Source organism: Artemia sp. Qi Xiang Cuo, chromosome 7, assembly GCF_049724085.1.
Source record: "Artemia sp. Qi Xiang Cuo chromosome 7, ASM4972408v1, whole genome shotgun sequence".
NCBI classification, from domain to species: Eukaryota; Metazoa; Arthropoda; class Branchiopoda; order Anostraca; family Artemiidae; genus Artemia; species Artemia sp. Qi Xiang Cuo.
In genome coordinates this window covers 62,064,565-62,088,934 of record NC_142800.1, presented here as the reverse complement: position 1 = coordinate 62,088,934, position 24,370 = coordinate 62,064,565, and the positions used below count along the sequence as shown (strand labels likewise).

General features: G+C 34.7%; 1 protein-coding gene across 1 annotated transcript in view; it reads right to left on the bottom strand.

Moving 5' to 3' along the window:
* Window positions 1-24,370, bottom strand: part of LOC148950541 (uncharacterized) — a 76,583-nt gene that overhangs the window by 23,708 nt on the left and 28,505 nt on the right. The window contains exon 3 of the mRNA XM_089091896.1: window positions 6,620-6,738. Coding sequence (XP_088948022.1) covers window positions 6,620-6,738 — 119 coding nt within the window. The remainder of the gene's footprint in view (window positions 1-6,619; window positions 6,739-24,370) is intronic.

Below are 24,370 nucleotides of genomic sequence, written 5' to 3'. Positions count from 1 at the left end.
TAAATTCTTAATTTTTAGCCGTTTTGCAGAGGTAATAAAGGATTATTTTGTATTTTTTCTAACTTTTGTGTGTTTTCGCAACAGAATGGCTCACATTTAAAACACTTACCCTTAGCTAGTTGAAAATGTGTATGAATTCTTCATTTTTAGCCGTTTTGCAGAGGTAATAAAGGAATATTTTGTATTTTTTCTAACTTTTGTGTGTTTTTGCAACAGGATGGCTCATATTTAAAACACTTACCCTTAGCTAGTTGAAAATGTGTATGAATTCTTAATTTTTACCCGTTTTGCAGAGGTAATAAATGAATATTTTGTATTTTCTCTAACTTTTGTGTGTTTTCGCAACAGAATGGCTCATATTTAAAACACTTACCCTTAGCTAGTTGAAACTGTGTATGAATTCTTCATTTTTAGCCGTTTTTCAGAGGTAATAAAGGAATATTTTGCATTTTTTATAACTTTTGTGTGTTTTCGCAACAGAATTGATAATATTTAAATCACTTACACTTAGCTATAATAAAATTTTAATTAATATTCTTATTTAGCCGTATTTCTTTTTAAATATATTATTATTTGTATTTTTTATAAGTTTTGTGTGTTTTTGAAGCAGAATGTCTCATATTTAAAACACTTACCATTAGCTAGTTGAAAATGTTTATGAATTCTTCCTTTTTAGTCGTATTGCAGAGACAATAAAGGAAAATTCTGCATTTTTTCTAACTTTTGTGTGTTTTTGCAACAGAATGGCTCATATTTAAAACACTTACCCTTAGCTAGTTGAAAATGTGTATGAATTCTTCATTTTTAGCCGTTTTGCAGAGGTAATAAAGGAATATTTTGTATTTTTTCTAACTTTTGTGCGTGTGTGTGTGTAAGTTTTTGTGTGCATGTAAGTTTTCGTGTGCATGTGTAAGTTTTTGTGTGTGTGTGTGTGTGTGTGTGTGTGTAAGTTTTTTTGTGTGTGTAAGTTTTTGTTTTGTGTGTGTGTGTGTGTAAGTTTGTGTTTGTGTATGTGTGTGTGTGTGTGTGTGTGTGTAAGTTTTTGTGTGTGTAAGATTTGGCGTGTGTTTGTAAGTATTAGTGTGTGTGCGTGAAAGTTTTGTGTGTGTGTGTGTGTGTAAGTTTTTGTGTGTGTGTGTGAGTGTGTGTGTGTGAGTAAGTTTTTGTGTGTGTGTAAGTTTTGGAGTGTGTGTGTGAGTTTTCGTGTGTTTGTGTGTGTTAGTTTTGTGTGTGTGTGTGTGTGTAAGTTTTTGTGTGAATGTAAGTTTTTGTGTGCATGTAAGTTTTCGTCTGCATGTGTAAGTTTTTGTGTGTGTGTGTGTGTGTGTGTGTGTTCTTTTTTGGGTGTGTGTGTAATTTTTCTTGAGTGTGTTTGTAATTTTTGTGTTTGTGTCTGTGTTTGTGTGAGTTATTGTTTTTGTGTGTGTGAGTTTTTTTTGTGTTCATGTTTTAGTTTTTGTGTTTGTGTGTGTGTGTAAGTTTTTGTGTGTGTGTGTAAGTTTTGGCGTGTGTGTGTGTGTGTGTGTGTGTATGTTTTGTGTGTGTGTGTGTGTGTGTGTTAGTTTTTGTGTGTGTGTGTTTGAGTTTTTTTTGTGTTCATGTGTATTTTTTTTTGTATATTTTTCTGTGTGTGTGTGTGTGTGTGTGTAAGTTTTTGTGTCTGTGTAAGTTTTGACGTGTGTGTGTGAGTTTTCGTGTGTGTGTGTGTGTAAGTTTTGTGTGTGTGTGTGTGTGTAAGTTTTTGTGTGCATGTAATTTTTTGTCTGCATGTAAGTTTTCGTGTGCATGTGTAAGTTTTTGTGTGTGTATGTTTGTGTGTGTAAGTTTGTGTGTGTGTGTGTGTCAGTAAGTTTTTGCGTGTGTGTGTGTAAGTTTTTGCATGTGTGTGTAAGTTTTCCTGTGTGTGTGTTGGTTATTTTTTGCGTGTATGTTTAAGTTTTTTTTCTTTTTTGTAAGTTTTTGTGTGTGTGTAATTTTTTTTTTGATGTTTATTTTTTTTGTTCATGTAAGTTTTTGATTGTGGGTATAATTTTTTGTGTGTGTGTGTGTAAGTTTTTGTGTGTCTAAGCTTTTGTGTGTGGATGTAAGTTTTTTGTGTGTGTGTGTGTGTAAGTTTGTGTGTGTGTGTGTGTGTGTGTAAGTTTTTGTGTGTGTAAGTTTTTTGTGTGTGTGTGTGTATAAGTTTGTGTGTGCGTGTAAGTTTTCGTGTGCACGTGTAAGTTTTTGTGTGTGTGTATGTGTGTGTGTGTAAGTTTTTGTGTGTGTGTGTAAGTTTTGGAGTGTGTTTGTATGTTTTCGTGTGTGTGTGTGTGTGTGTAAGTTTTTGTGTGTGTGTGTAAGTTTTTGTGCGTGTGTGTAAGTTTTTGTGTGTGTGTAAGTTTTTGTGTGTGTGTAAGTTTTGGAGTGTGTGTGTGTGTGTGTGTGTGTCAGTTTTGTGTGTGTGTGTGTGTGTGTAAGTTTTTGTGTGTGTGTGTGTGTTTGTTTTGGGTGTGTGTGTAAGTTTTAGTGTGTGTGTGTGTAAGTTTTCGTGTGTGTGTGTAAGTTTTTGTGTGTGTGTGTAAGTTTTTGTGTGTGTGTAAGTTTTGTGTGCATGTATGCGGACCGGGGGCGGGCCTTGGGGGCCCTGGGTGGGCGTTTGGGGGTCCGGGGACCTTTGGGGACCGGGGGAGTGCCTTTGGGAGCCCGGGGGACCTTTGAGGACCAGGGGAGGGCCTTTGGGGGTCTGAGGAGGGCGTTTGGGGCACAGGGCGGGCCTTGGGGGGCCGGGGGGGGCAGTTGGGGGCCTGGGGGACATTTGGGGACCGGTGGAGGGCCTTTGGGACCCCGTTGGTCCTTTGGGAGCTCGATGGGCCTGTGGGGGGCCCGGGGATGGCCTTTGGGGGTCTGGGTGTGCCTTTGGGGGGCGCCGGGGGCCCTTTGGGAGCTGGGGGGGCCGTGGAGGACCGGGGGCTTCCTTCGGGGTTGGGGTAGGAGGATTGGAACCCTTTGAGTTGGGTTAGAGGACCTCACAACACTGTTAAAATGAAACTTGTGTATTATAACGACCACAGAGTTTCACCATTAAATTCTCTTCTAAAATCTCTTCAAAAATCATCTTTTAAAATGTCTCTAACTGTTTCGCCAAAATAGTTCCATAACCTGTCTAAAACGGTTTCGTTCAAATAATCCCTAAACGTAATTTCAGCGTGTTCCTTTTGTTTTTGGCATCTCTGCGCTAATACATTTCAAATTAATAAGAAACCTGATTCCCGCGCTAAAACAATTCATCGCTAAGATGTTTCTTGGAGAATTGTTTCCATGGCCTTTGGCTATTAATATCCTTTGGAGTTCGATCAAAAGAGTTGTTTCCGAGGCAATGACATTAATGACTTGGATCTATTCCTGGAGAATCGTTTCTAGGCGAAAATTTTTAAAGTCTGGCAGATGATGTCATTGATTGATTGATCTGTCAAGAAAGGGGGAATTAATTTGTTGTTTCTAAGGGGAATTATTGATTCACGATAGGTGAATTGAGTTCGACAGCACAGGTGTTCCAAGGTTGATGTTGTTGTTGTTGTAAGTGCATACTCTCAGCGAATGTCAAGGTCGATGTTGTTGTTGTTGACACACTTTGATTACGCAATCAAGTTCTCGGAAATTCACTTCCCCCCCGAGTCCTAGATCAATAACATTGTTCCCGTTAGAATTCAATGCGCATGTGCAACCTTCGTTCTGGAGCTATTACACATAGAAACATCATATAAATCGACCTTGGAAAAAGAGGTCATTGACCCCATTAACCACGTGTTCTCCCTAATGACTCTATGCCTATATATGGAGCCCCGTCCGTATTCTTTGCCCATATATGGACTCCCGTTCGGAGCTTTAGGGTCACTTCTACTAACATCATTCATTTCAGATACTATTTAAAAAAAAAAAAAAAAGTTTTTTCAGCTGAAATTAAGGAGCAACCTTAGAACTCAAAACGAATAGAAATTATTCTGTATATGAATAGGTTCCCCACCCCCCTTCTCGAAAACTTGCTCTTTACGAAGTTTTTAGCACTTTTATAACAGCATCGTACTCTAATCAAACGGCCCTTGTGTTTCATGAGTTGTTCTAAGGATTTGGGACAATTTTTTCAAACTTTAGCGTAAAGAGCAAGGTGTTGAGGAGGGGGCAACCCCTTTATATACAGAATAATTTCTGTTCGTTTGAGGTTTAATGTTTTCCTGACTTTCAGTTGAAAAAACTTGTTTTTTATTTAATTAATTTCTGATCGTTTTTTCAAATAATGCCTGTAAATATGGCTCCCTCCATTGAATAATCCCTCCCCTCACGGGTTACTCCTCTATGGAAAAATTCCTCCCACCTAAAATTACTCTTCACTCGTAAAACTCCCCCCGGACAATTCCATCCTCACCGAAAATTCCCGCTCCCCCTCCATAAAATTTCTTGCAGAACATTCAGCCTGAAAAAAAACTCCTTAGCATATTTACATTTGAAAAAGACTAAACTCTAGTCATTTTCCCAATCACTCTAGAAATCCCCCCTTCTGTGGAAAGTATTTCCCGGAAATTCAAACACACTGAAAATTTCCCCCGGACAATTCCCCCGGAACATTTCAACATTTGAAATTGAGTAGGCAAAGAGAAAGTAAGACAGATAAAAAAAATTTCGAAAAAGAATTCTGTCAAATCCCATCAATGTTAAATTCCCAATGGAAAGTTCACCCCCAAAATTTCTCTCTGCACGGAAAATTATCCCCATGGAAACCCACCCGAAGCAAAAATCTCCACCCCCCCCCCTCGAAAAATGTCAGTATACTTTCCAGTAGAAAATACTATACGTAAACAAGGGTCAAATTTTATAACTTAAAGACCTATCCCCAGGGGCTGGGAGGGGGGCATGTTGTCTCCAAAGTATAGTTTTTGGACTTTTCAACTTTGTTAAACAAAATGGCTCTCTCAATAATTTGATCAGACAATTTTGGAAAAAAGGGGGCGTGAGAGGGGGGCTGTTTGTCCAACATTCTTTTTGGTCACTTAAAAAGGGCACTAGAACTTTAAATTTCTGTTCAAATGAGCCCTCTCTCGATGTTCTAGGACCATAGGTTCGATCCACATTCCATATTTTTAAAAATAGGAGCTTGAAGCCTCTAGAATAGGGTTCTCTGATACGCTGAATCTGATTTATATTATATATTTTTGGTTCTCTGATACGCTGAATCTGATTTATATTATATTGATTTATATTATTTATATTATAGGTTTTTACTAACCTCTCGGAGTATTTCCTTATATAATAGGTTTATATTTCCCTATATAATAGGCTATAATAGGTTTTTATTGCCTTGTTTAGAATAAGGCAATTTTTCTCAGGCTCAAAGCCTTTTATGGGTAAGACTAAGCTTAATGAATTTTATATATTTAGAATTAGCATAGTAAGTCGATTCTTTTGATACATTGATTGATATCAAATTTCCACTTTTTAGAGTTTCGGTTACTATTGAGCCGTGTCTCTCCTTACTTACAGTTCGTTACCACGAACCGTTTGAAAACCCATTGAAAGGGGAAATAATGAGTGTATTTACTCATTCTTAGTTTTCGTGGCGATTATCACAACGCGTCGAATAGATTTTTCACAATTATAATTAAATTAACGGATTTAATGCAGAACCACATATCTATAACATCAAGTGCTAAGAATTACCAAATGAATAGCAAAGCTCGAAAATTTGGCAATATGCCATTCAGAACTAATAGAAAGGTAAGTGTAGCAACTGGGAAATTTTGGGAAATATGAAAAGAACTGGAATAAATCCTTAACCCAAAAATGTTTGAATATATCTAGTAAAAGTTCTTGGTACTTTTAATGGTACGTCTAAAATAAATGGGCGCTCGAAAAATAGGATTAAGTTTTTGAATTTCAGATAAAAAGCTGCATTAGAAGCTAATCACAAATAATGAAACCTTTGTTCTCTTCCCTCGAATTGTCAAGGCGTTTATGATAATATTGTACATTATGAATATGCATTATTTTAGCATTTCTTTTAAATTCGTAACTGCTCCTGAAGCGTCGTGCTGATGATATTTTTTTGGCAATGCTGTTTTTTTTGTGTATATGGTGTTCTTATTTTAGTTTACACATTTCAAAAAAAGTGCAAAGCATTATTTGCAGAAGTTCTTTAAAAGAAAATTGTTGAATGCGTATATCTTCTAGCGATTTTTTCTGTACCTTTCATTGGCGTCAATGCAGAAAAATATGGCCAATTGGTGGTCCAGGTACTTTTTCTTTTTCCTTACATGTGTTTACCAAAAAAAGTATTTTTCAAAATCTAGGTGATGGCATCCTTTTTTTATTATATTCTTTAATACCAAGTAAAAAAAAAATTCAAAATCTAGAGACCTCCCACCAATTGGTGGCAACAACACCTTTTCTTTTTCCTAATAACAATTTTGAATTATCGTTCCCCATCTTTTACAATTTTTTTATTTTCATATCATAATTCGCCAGTATTTTCGTTCTAGTTGTCTAATTTCGCTACCCCTCCACCTCCTCTCGCCCAAAGATAAACCCGTGAGAATAAAAATGCTTTTATTTAAGGCACCTTTGATAAGACAAGTGTCTTTACTCTCACCTCTTCAGCTGTAGTGAAACTATGTGGTATATTTCTTTCCGAACTCCATTCGTCTTCTTTTTCAGCGAGCCGCTCCTTTGCCAGATTATAATACTTGATGAGACTTTCCTCCTCTGCTCCTACAATATTTACACAATAGTTGGGTCTCCCTCAAAAAACATTTTGTATTAATATTGACAAAAAAAACGTTACCTTTCCAGCAAACAGCATATACAAAGGAAAAAATATTTGAAATAGGGATTCTCAAGACAATGGGCTGAAGCTAAGGCAATACTAAATTAAAACTCAACATTTTGCTTGTCTAAGTCGTGACATTTATCAGTAAATCATAGAATAAAAACATACAGTTTTGCAGGCTAGAAAATTTCTTCACTAAGAGATAAAACATCCTTAACTCAGAAAAATTTTACTTTTTCTCAACGTTCTTAGACTGACTACGTTTTAGGACATAAACTTAACTAAATGTTGCCAATGAGAAAACTACTAGAAACATCTAATGATAAATAAAACATTTACACAAACACCAAAATATTGATTTGCCATTTCGACGGTTAATCAGTACATCAATGACAATATGGGTGTTTAAAATAATTATTATAACTAGGTTTATGTTATTACCCATTCATATCCAAATGACAAACAGTGGAGTAAAACATTGAGAAAACAATAAAAACAAGCGGGAATGTACATACACAAGAAAAAAATCCTACAAAAAAAAACATAAAAAGAAGATATAAATTATCTTATTTCTTCGATTTTAATAACCAAACGGAAAAATTAAAAAGAAAGTAAAAAAAGGATTTTTTTTATATAAAATCAGCGCTGCGTTGTGAGAATTTGGAAATTGTATACCCGCTTTCCACATTCTTTGTTATCTCTTTGACACGGTAAGGATGCTTTTAAGCTTCGACAAAGATAGCAAAGAGGACGAATCTATGGAAACAATACCATAGCATGCAGTCTCCTCGTTACGCAGCCTACTACACATACTCAATATAAGAATAATAAAAACCGAGGCAGAGATGTTACTACCAACGCTGAAGCAACAAGTAAGAAAAGGCACAAAAACATTAGAAGTGAAATGGCGGCAGAGGAAAACTTTTAACCAATCAAAGAATACCAAATATGTTCCACTGAAGCAGTGGCAAATGATAAAGTGTCTAAAGGGTGTGTATTCTTATCAGTATCAAGTAAGACAAAGACCACATACGAGACATTAAATTATTGGCATGGAATATTCAAGAACTAAATCAAGGGTGTGTCCCTTAAGAATAATAATAATGGCCATTTCAACTCTGACATTATTGGTTTTGTACACATAATTAGGACTGAATGATAATTTTTTTTTATCCGGGTTACGAAATGTCCAGAATTGATAGGAGAATCTTAAGAAAGTTTCATAATTATGAAATTCTGGTAGTATAAGTGAAAGAATAATGGCTGAGCAGGGGTGGATACAGGATCGTTTTTAGGGGGGGGGGGCGCAAAATAGGTTGATCCGAAATTTTTTTTTAGGGGGGGGGGCAAAATAGGTTAATCCGATAAACTTGCGTTAGGAGCAAGTTTAATTAACACAAACTTGAGTTAATTAAGTAAATTACACGACTTTGGACGACGCTAGGGGCGGGGGCACCCCCTGGATCCGCCACTGGGGCTGAGAATAATGTGTGTGTTAAACTTAATGTAGATTATCAAATAATTCCTATTTTAGGTAAACTTTATATTTACCCAAGGCAGTTCAAATAAGTCTGAGGATATTCAACAGCTAGTGCTGCAGAACGACATTCTATGGAAAGGAAATATATTCTATTGGATTTCCAATAGTATGGATTTTGTTGGTTAAATAAAGAACAAAAAAAATACTGATATGTCATCTACAGAAGTCCCAAACCTGGGTAAAGCAGGTGCATTTACCGACACAGCAGTCGGTAAACGCAGTAGTTTTATCGACTCGTGCAGTGATTTTAAGATGGCAATACTAATATAACATCTAATGAAATTTCAGTCTAGTTTGGTAATTGCAGCGGTTTTACTGACTTGTGCCGTGACTTTACGGACGGTGCCAATTTTTTTTTCATTCGGTTAAATAAAGAACATCAAAATACTGACATGACATGTACCGTAATCTCCATTTCGCTCGGTAAATGTAACTGTTGTACCAATTCTTGCAGCGATTTTCCGGACTGCACCACTGTTTTCTATTCAGTTAAATAAAGAACATGAAAATAATGAAACGACATCAACAAAATCTCAATCTAATACTGACATAACGTCTACCGTAATCTCCATCTCGGTCGGTAAGTGTAGCGGTTGTACCGACTCGTGTTGTGATTTTCCGGACTGCCCCACTATTTTCTATTCAGTTAAATAAAAAACATGAAAATAATGACATGACATCTACAATATCTCAATTTTGATCGGTAAATGCAGCGGTTTTACCAACGCATGCCCTTATTTTACTGATGGCGCCACAATTTTCTCTGGGTTAAATGAAAAACACGAAAATAGTGACATGACATCTTCCAAAATTCCGATCACAGTCAGTAAATGGACCGCTTTTACTAACTTGGAAGAATGGGCAAAAACCTCATCCGGAAGAAATTATTACCAGTTACTTGCAAGGCGTTGAGGTCGCAGTCACGTTTTATAACAGGTTAGATGGTTAGTAGATAAAGAGATGTGGGTGATAAAGAAAATAACGCTCATCCAAGGTAACCAAACGTCTCAAGTTTTGTATTCGATGCGAGCTACTGTGCTCTCAAGTCTCGCATTCGAAACGGACAGTATTCTAACTATTGATAAAAAAAAACAGTCAGTTTTTTGTCAGAAGAAAGATCATGGATGCGTGTTTATTTTATTTTTTTTTTCCAGGGGTAATCGTAACGAGCCAGTGGTCCTAAAATATCGTGGGAGGACTCATTGGAACGGAAATTAAAAGTTCTAGTGCCCTTTTTAAGTGACCAAAAAAATGGAGGGCAACTAGAGTAGAATGGCCTTATTGACTCCCACGAGGACAATACCCCTTCGAATCCCGATCCGGACACTTTTTTTTAAAACTCCCACGAGGACCACGTGGTTTATGGTTTTCTTCCTTCAAGGTCGATTTATTTGCTGTTGTTTGTCCAGGTGTAATGACATTGGAATGATTTACATAATCGATGGGGGAATTATTGGTTCACGAAGGGGGGGAATTAAGAAACAAACATGGCTTCATTGTTGTTTGGCTAGCCTAACCTGAGAAATTGATTTACATAATCGCTAGGGGAAATTATTGATTCACGAAGGGGAAATTAAGAAACACTATGGCTTCTTTAATCTTAGGTCTGAGGGATTAACGTTCTTTAGGTCAGAGAGAAAAATTAATATTCTATTTTTAAATAGGGCTTCATTGATCTATAGTGTCAGGAATCATAAATGACATCACTTGTTATCTTGGAATTATGTGGGAGTCTAAAGAGATAGAAATTCTATTTTTAAATTCGGCTTCACGGAGCTTTAAGTCGGAGAGATAAATTGATATTCTAACGAAACCTTAATAGTTTAGCTAGGAACATTTATGAGATGAAGAGATTAACGTAGGAAAGGGTTTCCTAGAAATTTGAAATGTGAAAGCACAGAGATGCCAAACAAAAGGAACACGCTGAAATTACTTTTAGGGATTATTTGGGCGAAACGGTTTTAGACAGCATATGGAATTATTTCGGCGAAACAGTTAGAGACATTTTAAAAGATGATTTAAAAGATGGTTTTAGAAGATGTTTTGAGTGTGGTCGTTATAATACACAAGTTCCATTTGAACAGTGTTGTGAGGTCCTCTACCCCAACCCCAAAGGGTTCCGATCGCCATACCCCAATCCCAAAGAATTCCAATCCCTCTACCCCAATCCAGAAGGAACCCCCCGGTCCCCAAAGACCCCCGAGCCCCCAAAGACCCCCCCAAACCCCCAAAGGCCATCCCCGGGCCCCCAAAGGCCCATCGAGCTCCCAAAAGACCACCGGGGTTCCAAAGGCCTTCACCCGGTCTCAAAATGTCCCCCAGGCTCCCAACTGGCCCTCCAGGACCCCCAAAGGCCCTCCACCGGTCCCCAAAGGTCCCCCAGGCTCCCAAAGGGACCCCCTCCCCTCCCTCTCCATCCCTCTCCTCACCGTCAACTCCCCCTCCCCCTCCTCCCAATCCCCTCCCCCTCCCCTCCTCCCCTCCCCTCCCCCCCCATTTTTTTAATATTTTTTATGCATTGAGACACAGAAGGGCACCCTCCCCCCGGTCCTCAAAGGTTCACAGGGCTCCCACCCGGCCCCCCGCCCCAGACCCCCAAAGGCCCTCCCCGGGCCCCGTCTTTCGTTGATGTATGTTGTCTGAAACCTATAGTTTGGGATGAGTAGTTTGCTATTTTTGACTTTTCTGAGCTAGATTTCTTAGCCTTTCATAGGTGTGTGTTGTCAGAAACCTATGATTTGGGATGGGTGGTTTGCTATTTTTGACTTTTCTGAGCTGGATTTCTTAGCCTTTCATAGGTGTGTGTTGTCAGAAAAGTATGATTTGGGATGTGTAGTTTGCTATTTGAACTTTTCAGAGCTGGATTTCTTAGCCTTTCATAGGTGTTTGTTGTCTGAAACCTCTAGTTTGGGATGAGTTGTTTGCTATTTCGGACTTCTATGAGCTAGGCTTTCCTAGTATATCGTAGGTGAATGTTGTCAGAAAATTATGATTTGGGATATTTAAATTACTATTTCTGACTTTTATGAGCTAGATTTCTTAGTCCATCATAGGTGTTTGTTGTCTGAAACCTATCGTTTGTGATGAGTAGATTGCGATTTTAGTATTTTCAGATATATTTTTATTAGACTTTCATAGTTGTGTGTTGTCAGAAAATTATGATTTGGGATATGTAAATTACTATTTTTGACTTTTCTGAGCTAGATTTCTTAGCCTTTCATAGGTGTTTGCTGTCTGAAGCCTATAGTTTGGGATGAGTAGTTTGCTTTTGGACTTTTCAGAGCTGGATTTCTTAGCCTTTTGTGGGTGTGTGTTGACTGAAACTTATGATTTGGGATATGTAAATTACTATTTCGGGCTTTTCTAAGCTAGATTTCTTAGTCATTAGTTTGTGTGTGTTGTCTGAAACCTGTGATTTGGGATTTGTAGTTTTGCTTTTTGGAATTTTCAGAGCTAGGATTCTTAGTCCCTCATAGGTGTTTGTCGTCTGAAACCTATAGTTTGGGATGAGTAGTTTGCTATTTCAGGCTTTTATGAGCTAAGGTTTCTTAGTATTTCGTAGGTGTGTGTTGTCTGAAACTTATGACTTGAGGTGTCTAATTTGCTATTTCAGGCCTTTCTGAGCTAAGGTTTCATAGTATTTCGTAGGTGAATGTTGTCTGAAACTTATGATTTGGGATCTGTAAATTACTATTTCGGGCTTTTCTAAGTTAGATTTCATAGTCTTTCGTTGGTGTGTGTTGACTGAAACCTATGATTTGGGATATAAGGTTCTTAGTCTTTCGTTGGTGTGTGTTGTCTGAAACCTATGATTTGGGATTTGTAGTTTGCTTTTTGGACTTTTCAGAGCTAGGATTCAGAGTCCCTCATAGATGTTTGTTGTCTGAAACCTATAGTTTGGGATGAGTAGTTTGCTATTTCAGGCATTTATGAGCTAAGGTTTCATAGTATTTCGTAGGTGTGTGTTGTCTGAAACTTATGATTTGAGGTGTGTAATTTGCTATTTCAGGCTTTTCTGAGCTAAGATTTCATAGTATTTCGTAGGTGAATGTTGTCTGAAACTTATGATTTGGGATATGTAAATTACTATTTCGGGCTTTTCTAAGCTAGATTTCTTAGTCTTCCGTTGATGTGTGTTGTCTAAAACCAATGATTTGGGATGGGTGGGTTGCTATTTTAGACTTTTCTGAGATGGATTTCTTAGCCTTTCATAGGTATGTGTTGTCTGAAACCTATGATCTGGGATGGTTAATTTGCTACTTTGAGTTTTCTGAGCTAGGTTTCTTAGCCTTTCATAGGTGTGTGCTGACACAAAACTATGATTTGGGATTTGTAGTTTGCTTTTTAGACTTTTCAGAGCTAGGATTCCTAGTGCATCATAGATGTTTGTTGTCTGAAACCTATAGTTTGGAATGAATAGTTTGCTATTTAAAGCTTTTCTGAACTAAGGTTTCTTAGTTTTTCATAGGTGTGTGTTGTCTGAAACTTATGATTTGGGGTATGCAATTTGCTATTTCCGACTTTTCATAACCAGATTTCTTAGTCTTTCGTAGGTGTGGGGTGTCTGAAACCTATGATTTGGGATGTATGGGTTGCTATTTTTTGACTTTTCTGAGCTGAATTTCTTAGCCTTTCGTAGGTGTGTGTTGACTGAAACCTATGATTTGGGAATAAATGGTTTGCTATTTTTGACTTTTCTGAGCTAGATTTCTTAGCATTTCATAGGTGTGTGCTTTCAGAAAATTATGATTTGGGAGGTGTAGTTTTCCACTTAAGTTCTTTATTTCACAAAGACATAAATAAATTTAAAGTTCAATTCTAAATTTTTCGGTGGAAGATAGAAAAAGTAATACCATACTTGTGAATATTTTCTCGAAGAGATGAAAAATTTAAAATACTGTTCCAAATTTTTCACAGAAGATAAAAAAGTTCAAGTTCTCTTCGGAATTTTACCAATGAACATAATTCAAGTCTAATTTCTCCAGTGAAAACAAAAATCTTCCAATTCAGTTCTTTATTTCACAAAGACATAAAGAAATTTAGAGTTAAATTCTAAATTTTTCGTTGGAAGATAGAAAAAGTAATTCCATACTTGTGAATATTTTCCCGGGAGATAAAAAGTTCTAGTTCATTTTAAAATTTTCTCAACAAAGTCAAGGAAAGTACAAGTTCTCTTCTGAATTTTCTCAATGAAAAAGAAATTAGTCATTGATCATTTCTATTTTTCCAAATAATATAAAAATTTTCCACTTTAGTTCAGATCTGTCTCGAAGAGATGAAAAATTTAAAATACTATTCCAAATTTTTCACAGAAGATAAAAAAGTTCAAGTTCTCTTCGGAATTTTACCAAAGAACACAATTCAATTCTAATTTCTCCAGAGAAAACATAAATCTTTCACTTCAGTTCATTATTTCACAAAGACATAAAGAAATTTAGAGTTCATTTCTAAATTTTTCGGTGGAGGATAGAAAAAGTAATGCCATACTTGTGAGTATTTTCACGGAAGATAAAAAGTTCTAGTTCAATTTTAAATTTCCTCAACGAACCGAAGAAAAGTTCAAGTTCTCTACTGAATTTTATCAAAGAACGCAGTTCAATTCTAATTTGTCCAGAGAAAATAAAAATCATCCATTTAAGTTCTTTATTTCACAAACACATAAAGAAATTTAAATTTCAATTCTAAATTTTTCAGTGGAAGATAGAAAAAGTAATACGATACTTGTGAATATTTTCACGGAAGATAAAAAGTTCTAGTTCAATTTAAAATTTTATCAAAGAAGTGAATAATACTTCAATTTATCTTATGAATTTTACAAAAGAACACAATTCAATTATAATTTCACCATAGAAAATAAAAATCTTCCACTTAAGTTCTTTATTTCACAAAGACATAAAGAAATTTAAAGTTCAATTCTAAATTTTTCGGTGGAAGATAGAAAAAGTAATACCATACTTGTGAATATTTTCTCGAAGAGATGAAAAATTTAAAATACTGTTCCAAATTTTTCACAGAAGATAAAAGTTCAAGTTCTCTTTGGAATTTTACCAAAGAACATAATTCAATTCTAATTTCTCCAGAGAAAACAAAAATCTTACACTTCATTTCTTTATTTCACAAAGACATAAAGAAATCTATAGTTCAATTCTAAAATTTTCGGTGGAAGATAGAAAAAGTAATACCATACATGTGAATATTTTCCCAGAAGATAAAAAGTTCTAGTTCAATTTAAAATTTTCTCAACGAAGTGAAGAAAAATTCAAGTTCTCTTCTGAATTTTACCAAAGAACACAATTCAATTATAATTTCACCAGTGAAAATCAAAATCTTCCACTTAAGTTCTTTATTTCACAAAGACATAAATAAATTTAAAGTTTAATTCAAAATTTTTTGGTGGAAACAAGAAAAAGTAATAGAATACTTGTGAATATTTTCCCGGAAGATGAAAATTTCTAGTTTAATTTAAAATTTTCTCAACGAAGTGAAAAAAAATTCAAGTTCTCTTCTGAATTTTACCAAAGAATAAAATTCAATTCTAATTTCACCAGAGAAAATAAAAATCTTCCACTTCAGTTCTATATTTCACAAAGACACAAAGAAATTTAAAGTTCAATTCTAAATTTTTCGGCGGAAGATAGAAAAAGTAATTCCCTACCTGTGAATATTTTCTCGAAAAGAGGAAAAATTTTAAATACTGTCCCAATTTTTTCACAGGAGATAAAAAAGTTCAAGTTCTCTTCGGAATTTTACGAAAGAACACAATTCAATTCTATTTTCTCCAGAGAAAATAAAAATCTTCCACTTAAGTTCTTTATTTCACAAAGACATAAAGAAATTTAAATTTCAATTCTAAATTTTTCGGTGGAAGGTAGAAAAAGTAATACCATAATTGTGAATATCTTCCCGGACGACGAAAAGTTCTAGTTAAATTTAAAATTATCTCAATGAAATAAAGAAAAGTTCAAGTTCGCCTCTGAACTTTACTAAATAACACAATTCAATTCTAATTTCTCCAGAGAAAATAAAAATCTTCCACTTCAGTTTTAAGTTCCACAATGAAATAAACAAATTTAAAGTTCCATCCTAATTTTTTAGATGAAATAAAAAAAAAGTAATGCTAGGATTGTGATTATTATCCATGAAGATCAGAATTTTCACTTTATTTATAATTTTTCTTAAATTTAGTTCTGATTTTTCTCAAAGAAATGAAAAATTTAGAGTTCTGTTCCAAATTTTTCATAGAAGATGGAAAAATTTATACATTAACTGTTAATATTCCACATGAAGATAAGAAACTCCACTTTAATTCAGAACTTTATCAAAGAAGTGCTAAATGTTCAAGTTCTCTTCTGAATTTTCTAAAAGAAGAGAAAAAAGTTTGATCAATTCTGAATTTTACCATTGAAAATGAAAAAACCTCCCACTTCAACTCATAATATCTCAAAGACATAAGAAATTTAAAGTTCAGTTCTAGATTTTTCTATAGAAGATAGCAAAAGTTATACTATGATTGTGATTATTTTCAAGTGAAGATAAAAAGTTTCACTTTAATTCTAGTTTTCTTAAATTCAGTTCCGATTTTTTGGAAAGATATGAAAAATTTAAAGTTCTGTTCCAAATTTTTCATAGAAGATAGAAAAAGTTATACATTGATTTTGAATCTTCGACACGAAGATAAGGTGCATCAATTTAATTCTGAGTTTTCTCGAAGAAGTGCAAAATGTTCAAGTTCTCTTCTGAATTTTCTTAAAGAAGATAAAAAAGTTAGCTCAATTCTGAATTTTTCCAATGAAAATGAAAAAAGCTTCCACTTCAGTTCTTACTTTCTCAAAGACATAAAAAATTCAAAGTTCTCTTCTAATTTTTCCAAGAAAATAAAAAGGTTCCACATCAGTTATGGTTTTTTCTCAAAGAGATGAAAAATCTAAAGTTCTTTTCAAATTTTAAATTAAATTTTAGCTCCTTTGTCTTATGGATTTACCCCTCAAATTTTTTAATTAAAAAATGAGTGACTCGTCCTATTATTAAAGACAATCGTTCAAACTCGTTCATCTAACCTCCAAAACAATAGGTGAGGTTAGGTATAAATAAATATTAATAAATAAATAGAAACATTTCTACATGTTTAAGTTAGGTTAGGTTAGGTTAACTTATCATGAGCGCTCATGATAAGTTAACCTAACCTTTTCTGGCGAGTATGGGTAGGTTAGGTTATGCTAGATTAAGTTAGTTTAGATTAGGTTAGGTTAAGTTAGGTTAGGTTAGCCTACGTACGCTTCACTTAGGTTAGCTTAGGTTAGGTGAGAGACAGGCAAAAAGTTAGGTGTATGATTAGGTTAGGTTAGATTAAGTTAGGTTAGGTTAAGTTAGGTTAGGCTAGGTTAGCCTACGTACGCCATGAGCGCTCATGATAAGTTAACCTAACCTTTTCTGGCGAGTATGGCTAGGTTAGGTTAGGCTAGATTAAGTTAGGTTAGATCAGGTTAGGTTAAGTTAGGTTAGGTTAGCCTACGTACGCTTCACTTAGGTTAGCTTAGGTTAGGTGAGAGACAGGCAAAAAGTTAGGTGTATGATTAGGTTAGGTTAGGTTAGATTAAGTTAGGTTAGGTTAGGCTAGGTTAGCCTACGTACGCCCGCGTACGTAGGCTATCCTAGCCTAACCTAACTTAACCTAACCTAACTTAATCTAACCTAACCTAACCTAATCATACACCTAACTTTTTGCCTGTCTCTCACCTAACTTAAGCTAACCTAAGTGAAGCGTACGTAGGCTAACCTAACCTAACTTAACCTAACCTAATCTAACCTAACTTAATCTAGCCTAACCTAACCTAGCCATACTCGCCAGAAAAGGTTAGGTTAACTTATCATGAGCACTCATGGCGTACGTAGGCTAACCTAGCCTAACCTAACTTAACCTAACCTAACTTAATCTAACCTAACCTAACCTAATCATACACCTAACTTTTTGCCTGTCTCTCACCTAACCTAAGCTAACCTAAGTGAAGCGTACGTAGGCTAACCTAACCTAACTTAACCTAACCTAATCTAACCTAACTTAATCTAGCCTAACCTAACCTGGCCATACTCGCCAGAATAGGTTAGGTTAACTTATCATGAGCGCTCATGATAAGTTAACCTAACCTAACCTAACTTAAACATGTAGAAATGTTTCTATTTATTTATTAATATTTATTTATACCTAACCTAACCTATTGTTTTGGAGGTTAGATGAACGAGTTTGAACGATTGTATTTAATAATAGGACGAGTCACTCATTTTTTAATTAAAAAATTTGAGGGTTAAATCCATAAGACAAAGGATCTAAAATTTAATTTAAAATTAGAAAAGAACTTAAGATTTTTCATCTCTTTGAGAAAAAAACAGAGCTGATGTGGAACCTTTTTATTTTCTTGGAAAAATTAGAATAGAATTTTGAATTTTTATGTCTTTGTGAAATTAAGAACTGAAGTGGAAGCTTTTTTCATTTTCATTGGAAAAATTCAGAATTGAGCTAATTTTTTTATATTCTTTAAAAAAATTTAGAAGATAACATGAACATTTTGTACTTCTTCGAGAAAACTCAGAATTAAATTGATGCACCTTATCTTCGTGTCGAAGATTCAAAATCAATGTATAACTTTTTCTATCTTCTATGAAAAATTTGGAACAGAACTTTAAATTTTTCATGTCTTTACAAAAAATCTGAACTGAATTTAAGAAAACTATAATTAAAGTGAAACTTTTTATCTTCACTGTAAAATAATCACAATCATAGTATAACTTTTCCTATCTTTTACAGAAAAATTTAGAACTGAACTTTAAATTTTTTATGTCTTTGAGATATTATGAACTGAACTGGAAGGTTTTTTCATTTTCATTGGTAAAATTCAGAATTAAGCTAACTTTTTTCTCTTCTTTAAGAAAATTCAGAAGAGAACTTGAACATTTTGCACTTCTTTGAGAAAGCTCTGAATTAAAGTGGAGTTCCTTATTTTCATGTTGAATATTCACAATCAATGTATAACTTTTTCTATCTTCTATGAAAAATTTGGAACAGAACTTTAAATTTTTCATTTCTTTGAGAAAAATCAGAACTGAATTTAAGAAAAATTATAAATAAAGTAAAACTTTTGATCTTCAGGGAAAATAATCACAATCTTAGTATTACTTTTTCTTTATTTCATCTAAAAATTTATAATAGAACTTTAAATTTCTTTATTTCATTTTGGAACTTAAAAATGAAGTTGAAGATTTTTATTTTCTCTGGAGAAATTAGAATTGAAGTGTGATCTTTGGTAAAGTTCAGAAGAGAACTTGAACTTTTCTTCACTTCGTTGAGTAAATTTTAAATTGAACTAGAACTTTTTATCTTCCGTGAAAATATTCACAAGTATGGTATTACTTTTTCTATCTTCCACCGAAAAATTTAGAATTGAACTTTAAATTTCCGTATGTCCTTGTGAAATAAAGAACTGAAGTTGAAGATTTTTATTTTATCTGGTGAAATTAGAATTGAATTTTACTCTTTAGTAAAATTCAGAAGAGAACTTGAACTTTTCTTCACTTCGTTGAGGAAATTGTAAATTGAACTAGAACTTTTTATTTTCCGGGAAAATATTCACAAGTATGGTATTACTTTTTCTATCTTCCACCGAAAAATTTAGAATTGAACTTTAAATTTATTTTTGTATTTGTGAAATAAAGAACTCAAGTGGAAGATTTTTATTTTCTCTGGATAAATTAGAATTTAATTGTGTTCTTTGGTAAAATTCCGAAGAGAACTTGAACTTTTTTATCTTCTGTGAAAAATTTGGAACAATATTTTAAATTTTTCATCTCTTCGAGAAAATATTCACAGGTATGGTATTACTTTTTATATCTTCTGCCGAAAAATTAAGAATTGAACTTTAAATTTCTTTGTGTCTTTGTGAAATATAGAACTGAAGCGGGAGATTTTTATTGTCTCTTGTGAAATTAGAATTGAATTGTTTTCTTTCGTAAAATTCAGAAGAGAACTTGAATTTTTCTTCACTTTGTTGAGAAAATTTTAAATTGAACTAGAACTTTTTATCTTCCGGGAAAATATTCACAAGTATGGTATTACTTTTTCTTGTTTCCACCGAAAAATTTAGAATTGAACTTTAAATTTCTTTGTATCTTTGTGAAATTAAGAACTGAAGTGGAAGATTTTGATCTTCTCTGGTGAAATTAGAATTAAATTGTGTTCTATGGTAAAATTCAGAAGAGAACTTGAATTTTTCTTCACTTCGTTCAGAAAATTTTAAATTGAACTAGAACTTTTTATATTCTGGTAAAATATTCACATGTATAGTCTTACTTTTTCTATCTTCCACCGAAAAATTTAGAATTGAACTATAAATTTGTATATGTCTTTGTAAAATAAAGAAATGAAGTGGAAGATTTTTGTTTTCAATGGAGAAATTAGAATTGAATTATGTTCTTTGGTCAAATTCCGAAGAGAACTTGAACTTTTTTATCTTCTGTGAAAAATTTGGAACAGTATTTTAAATTTTTCATCTCGTCGAGAAAATATTCACAAGTATGGTGTTACTTTTTCTATCTTCCACCAAAAAATTTAGAATTGAACTTTATATTTCTTAATGTCTTTGTGAAATATAGAACTTAAGTCGAAGATTTTTATTATCTCTGGTGAAATTAGAATTGAATTTTGTTCTTTGGTAGATTTCAGAAGAGAACTTGAATTTTTCTTCACTTCGTTGAGAAAATTTTAAATTGAACTAGAAATGTTTATCTTCCGTGAAAATATTCACAAGTATGGTATTACTTTTTCGATCTTCCACTGAAAAATTTAGAATTGAACTTTAAATTTCTTTATGTCTTTCTGAAATAAAGAACTTAAATGTAAGATTTTTATTTTCTCTGGATAAATTAGAATTGAACTGTGTTCTTTGATAAAATTCAGTAGAGAACTTGAATTTTTCTTCACTTCGTTGAGAAAATTTAAAATTGAACTAGAACTTTTTATCTTCCGTGAAAATACTCACAAGTATGGAATTACTTTTTCTATCCTCCACCGAAAAATTTCGAATTGAACTCTAAATTTCTTTATGTCTTTGTGAAATACAGAACTGAAGTGGAAGATTTTTGTTTTCTCTGGAGAAATTAGAATTCAATTGTGTTCTTTGGTAAAATTCCGAAGAGAACTTGAACTTTTTTATCTTCTGTGAAAAATTTGGAACAGTAATTTAGATTTTTCATCTCTTCGAGACAGATCTGAACTAAAGTGGAAATTTTTATATTATTTGGAAAAATAGAAATGATCAATGACTAATTTCTTTTTCATTGAGAAAATTCAGAAGAGAACTTGTACTTTCCTTGACTTCGTTGAGAAAATTTTGAATTGAACTAGAACTTTTTATCTTCCGGGAAAATATTCACAAGTATGGTATTACTTTTTCTATCTTCCACCGAAAAATTTAGAATTGAACTCTAAATTTCTTTATGTCTTTGTGAAATAAAGAACTGATTTGGAAGATTTTTGTTTTCTCTGGAGAAATTAGAATTGAATTATGTTCATTGGTAAAATTCCGAAGAGAACTTGAACTTTTTTATCTTCTGTGAAAAATTTGGAACAGTATTTTAAATTTTTCATCTCTTCGAGAAAATATTCACAAGTATGGTATTACTTTTTCTATCTTCCACCGAAAAATTTAGAATTGAACTTTAAATTTCTTTATGTCTTTGAGAAATAAAGAACTTAAGTGGAAAACTACACCTCCCAAATCATAATTTTCTGAAAGCACACACCTATGAAATGCTAAGAAATCTAGGTCAGAAAAGTCAAAAATAGCAAGCCACTCATTCCCAAATCATAGGTTTCAGTCAACACACACCTATGAAAGGCTAAGAAATCCAGCTCAGAAAAGTCAAAAAATAGCAACCCACACATCCCAAATCATAGGTTTCAGACACCACACACCTACGAAAGACTAAGAAATCTGGTTATGAAGATTCGGAAATAGCAAATTGCATACCCCAAATCATAAGTTTCAGACAACACACACCTATGAAATACTAAGAAACCTTAGTTCATAAAAGCTTGAAATAGCAAACTATTCATCCCAAACTATAGGTTTCAGACAACAAACACCTATGAGGGACTAAGAATCCTAGCTCTGAAAAGTCTAAAAAGCAAACTACAAATCCCAAATCATAGTTTTCTGACAGCACACACCTATGGAAGGCTAAGAAACCTAGCTCAGAAAAGTCAAAGTAGCAAATTAACCATCCCAGATCATAGTTTTCAGCCAACAAATACGTATGAAAGGCTAAGAAATCCATCTCAGAAAAGTTTAAAATAACAACCCACCTATCCCAAATCACTGTTTTCAGACACCACACATCAACGAAACACTATGAAATCTAGCTCAGAAAAGCCAGAAATAGTAATTTACATATTCCAAATCATAAGTTTCAGACAACATTCACCTACGAAATACTATGAAAACTTAGCTCAGAAAAACCTGAAATAGCAAATTACACACCTCAAATCATAAGTTTCAGACAACACACACCTACGAAATACTAGGAAACCTTAGCTCAGAAAAGCCTGAAATAGCAAACTACTCATCCCAAACTATAGGTTTCAGACAACAAACATCTATGAGGGACTATGAATCTTAGCTCTGAAAAGTCCAAAAAGCAAACTACAAATCCCAAATCATAGGTTTCAGACAACACACACCAACGAAAGACTAAGAACCTTATATCCCAGATCATAGGTTTCAGTCAACACACACCAACGAAAGACTAAGAAATCTAACTTAGAAAAGCCCTAAATAGTAATTTACATATCCCAAATCATAAGTTTCAGACAACATTCACCTACGAAATACTATGAAACCTTAGCTCAGAAAAGCCTGAAATAGAAAATTAGACACCTCAAGTCATAAGTTTCAGACAACACACACCTACGAAATACTAAGAAGCTTTAGCTCAGAAAAGCCTGAAATAGTAAACTACTCATCCCAAACTATAGGTTTCAGACAACAAACACCTATGAGGTACTAAGAATCATAGCTCTGAAAAGTCCAAAAAGCAAAACTACAAATCCCAAATCATAGGTTTCAGACAACACACACAAACGAATGACTAAGAAATCTAGCTTAGAAAAGCCCAAATAGTAATTTACATATCCCAAATCATAAGTTTCAGTCAACACACACCCACGAAAGGCTAAGAAATCCAGCTCTGAAAAGTCCAAAAAGCAAACTACTCATCCCAAACTATAGGCTTCAGACAACAAACACCTATGAAAGGCTAAGAAATCTAGCTCAGAAAAGTCAAAAATAGTAATTTACATATCCCAAATCATAAGTTTCTGACAACACACACCTATCTAAGGCTAAGAAACCTAGCTCAGAAAAGTCAAAAATAGCAAACTGCTCATCCCAAACTATAGGTTTGAGACAACAAACACCTATGAGGGACTAAGAAATCTAGCTCAGAAAAGCCCGAAATCGTAATTTACATATCCCAAATCATAATTTTCTGACAACATTCACCTACGATACACTAGGAAAGCCTAGCTCATAGAAGTCTTAAATAGCAAACTACTCATCCCAAACTATAAGTTTCAGACAACAAACACCTACGAAAGGCTAAGAAATCCAGCTCTGAAAAGTCCAAATAGCAAACCACCCATCCCAAATCATAATTTTAAGACAACACAGACCTATGAGAGGCTAAGAAATCTAGCTCAGAAAAGTCAAAAATAGCAAACCACCCATCCCAAATCATAGGTTTCAGACAACCCATACCTATGAAAGGCTAAGAAACATAGTTGAGAAAAGTCAAAAATAGCAAACTGCTCATCCCAAACTATAGGTTTCAGACAACATACATCAACGAAAGACGGGGCCCGGGGAGGGCCTTTGGGGGTCTGGGGGGGCCGGGTGGGAGCCCTGTGAACCTTTGGGGACCGGGGGGAGGGGGCCCTTCTGTGTCTCAATGCATAAAAAATATTAAAAAAATGGGGAGGGGAGGAGGGGAAGGGGAGGGGAGGGGAGGAGGGGAGGGGGAGGGGGATTGGGAGGAGGGGGAGGGGACGGTGAGGAGGGGGGGAGTAGAGGGATGAAGAGGGAGGGGAGGGGGTCCCTTTGGGAGCCTGGGGGACCTTTGGAGACCGGTGGAGGGCCTTTGGGGGTCCTGGAGGGCCAGTTGGGAGTCTGGGGGACATTTGGAGACAGGGTGAAGGCCTTTGGGACCCCGGTGGTCTTTTGGGAGCTCGATGGGCCTTTGGGGGCCCGGGGATGGCCTTTGGGGGTTTGGGGGGGTCTTTGGGGGCTCGGGGGTCTTTGGGGACCGGGGGGTTCCTTCTGGATTGGGGTAGAGGGATTGGAACCCTTTGGTATTGGGGTATGGCGATCGGAACCCTTTGGGGTTGGGGTAGAGGACCTCACAACACTGTTCAAATGGAACTTGTGTATTATAACGACCACACTCAAAACCTCTTCTAAAACCATCTTTTAAATCATCTTTTAAAATGTCTCTAACTGTTTCGCCGAAATAATTCCATAAGCTGTCTAAAACCGTTTCGCCCAAATAATCCCTAAAAGTAATTTCAGCGTGTTCCTTTTGTTTGGCATCTCTTTGCTTTCACATTTCAAATTTCTAGGAAGCCCTTTCCTACGTTAATCTCTTCATCTCATAAATGTTACTAGCTAAACTATTAAGGTTTCGTTAGAATATCAATTTATCTCTCCGACTTAAAGCTCCGTGAAGCCGTATTTAAAAATAGAATTTCTATCTCTTTAGACTCCCACATAATTCCAAGATAACAAGTGATGTCATTTATGATTCCTGACACTATAGATCAATGAAGCCCTATTTAAAAATAGAATATTAATTTTTCTCTCTGACCTAAAGAACGTTTATCCCTCAGACCTAAGATTAAAGAAGCCATAGCGTTTCTTAATTTCCCCTTCGTGAATCAATAATTTCCCCTAGCGATTATGTAAATCAATTTCTCAGGTTAGGCTAGCCAAACA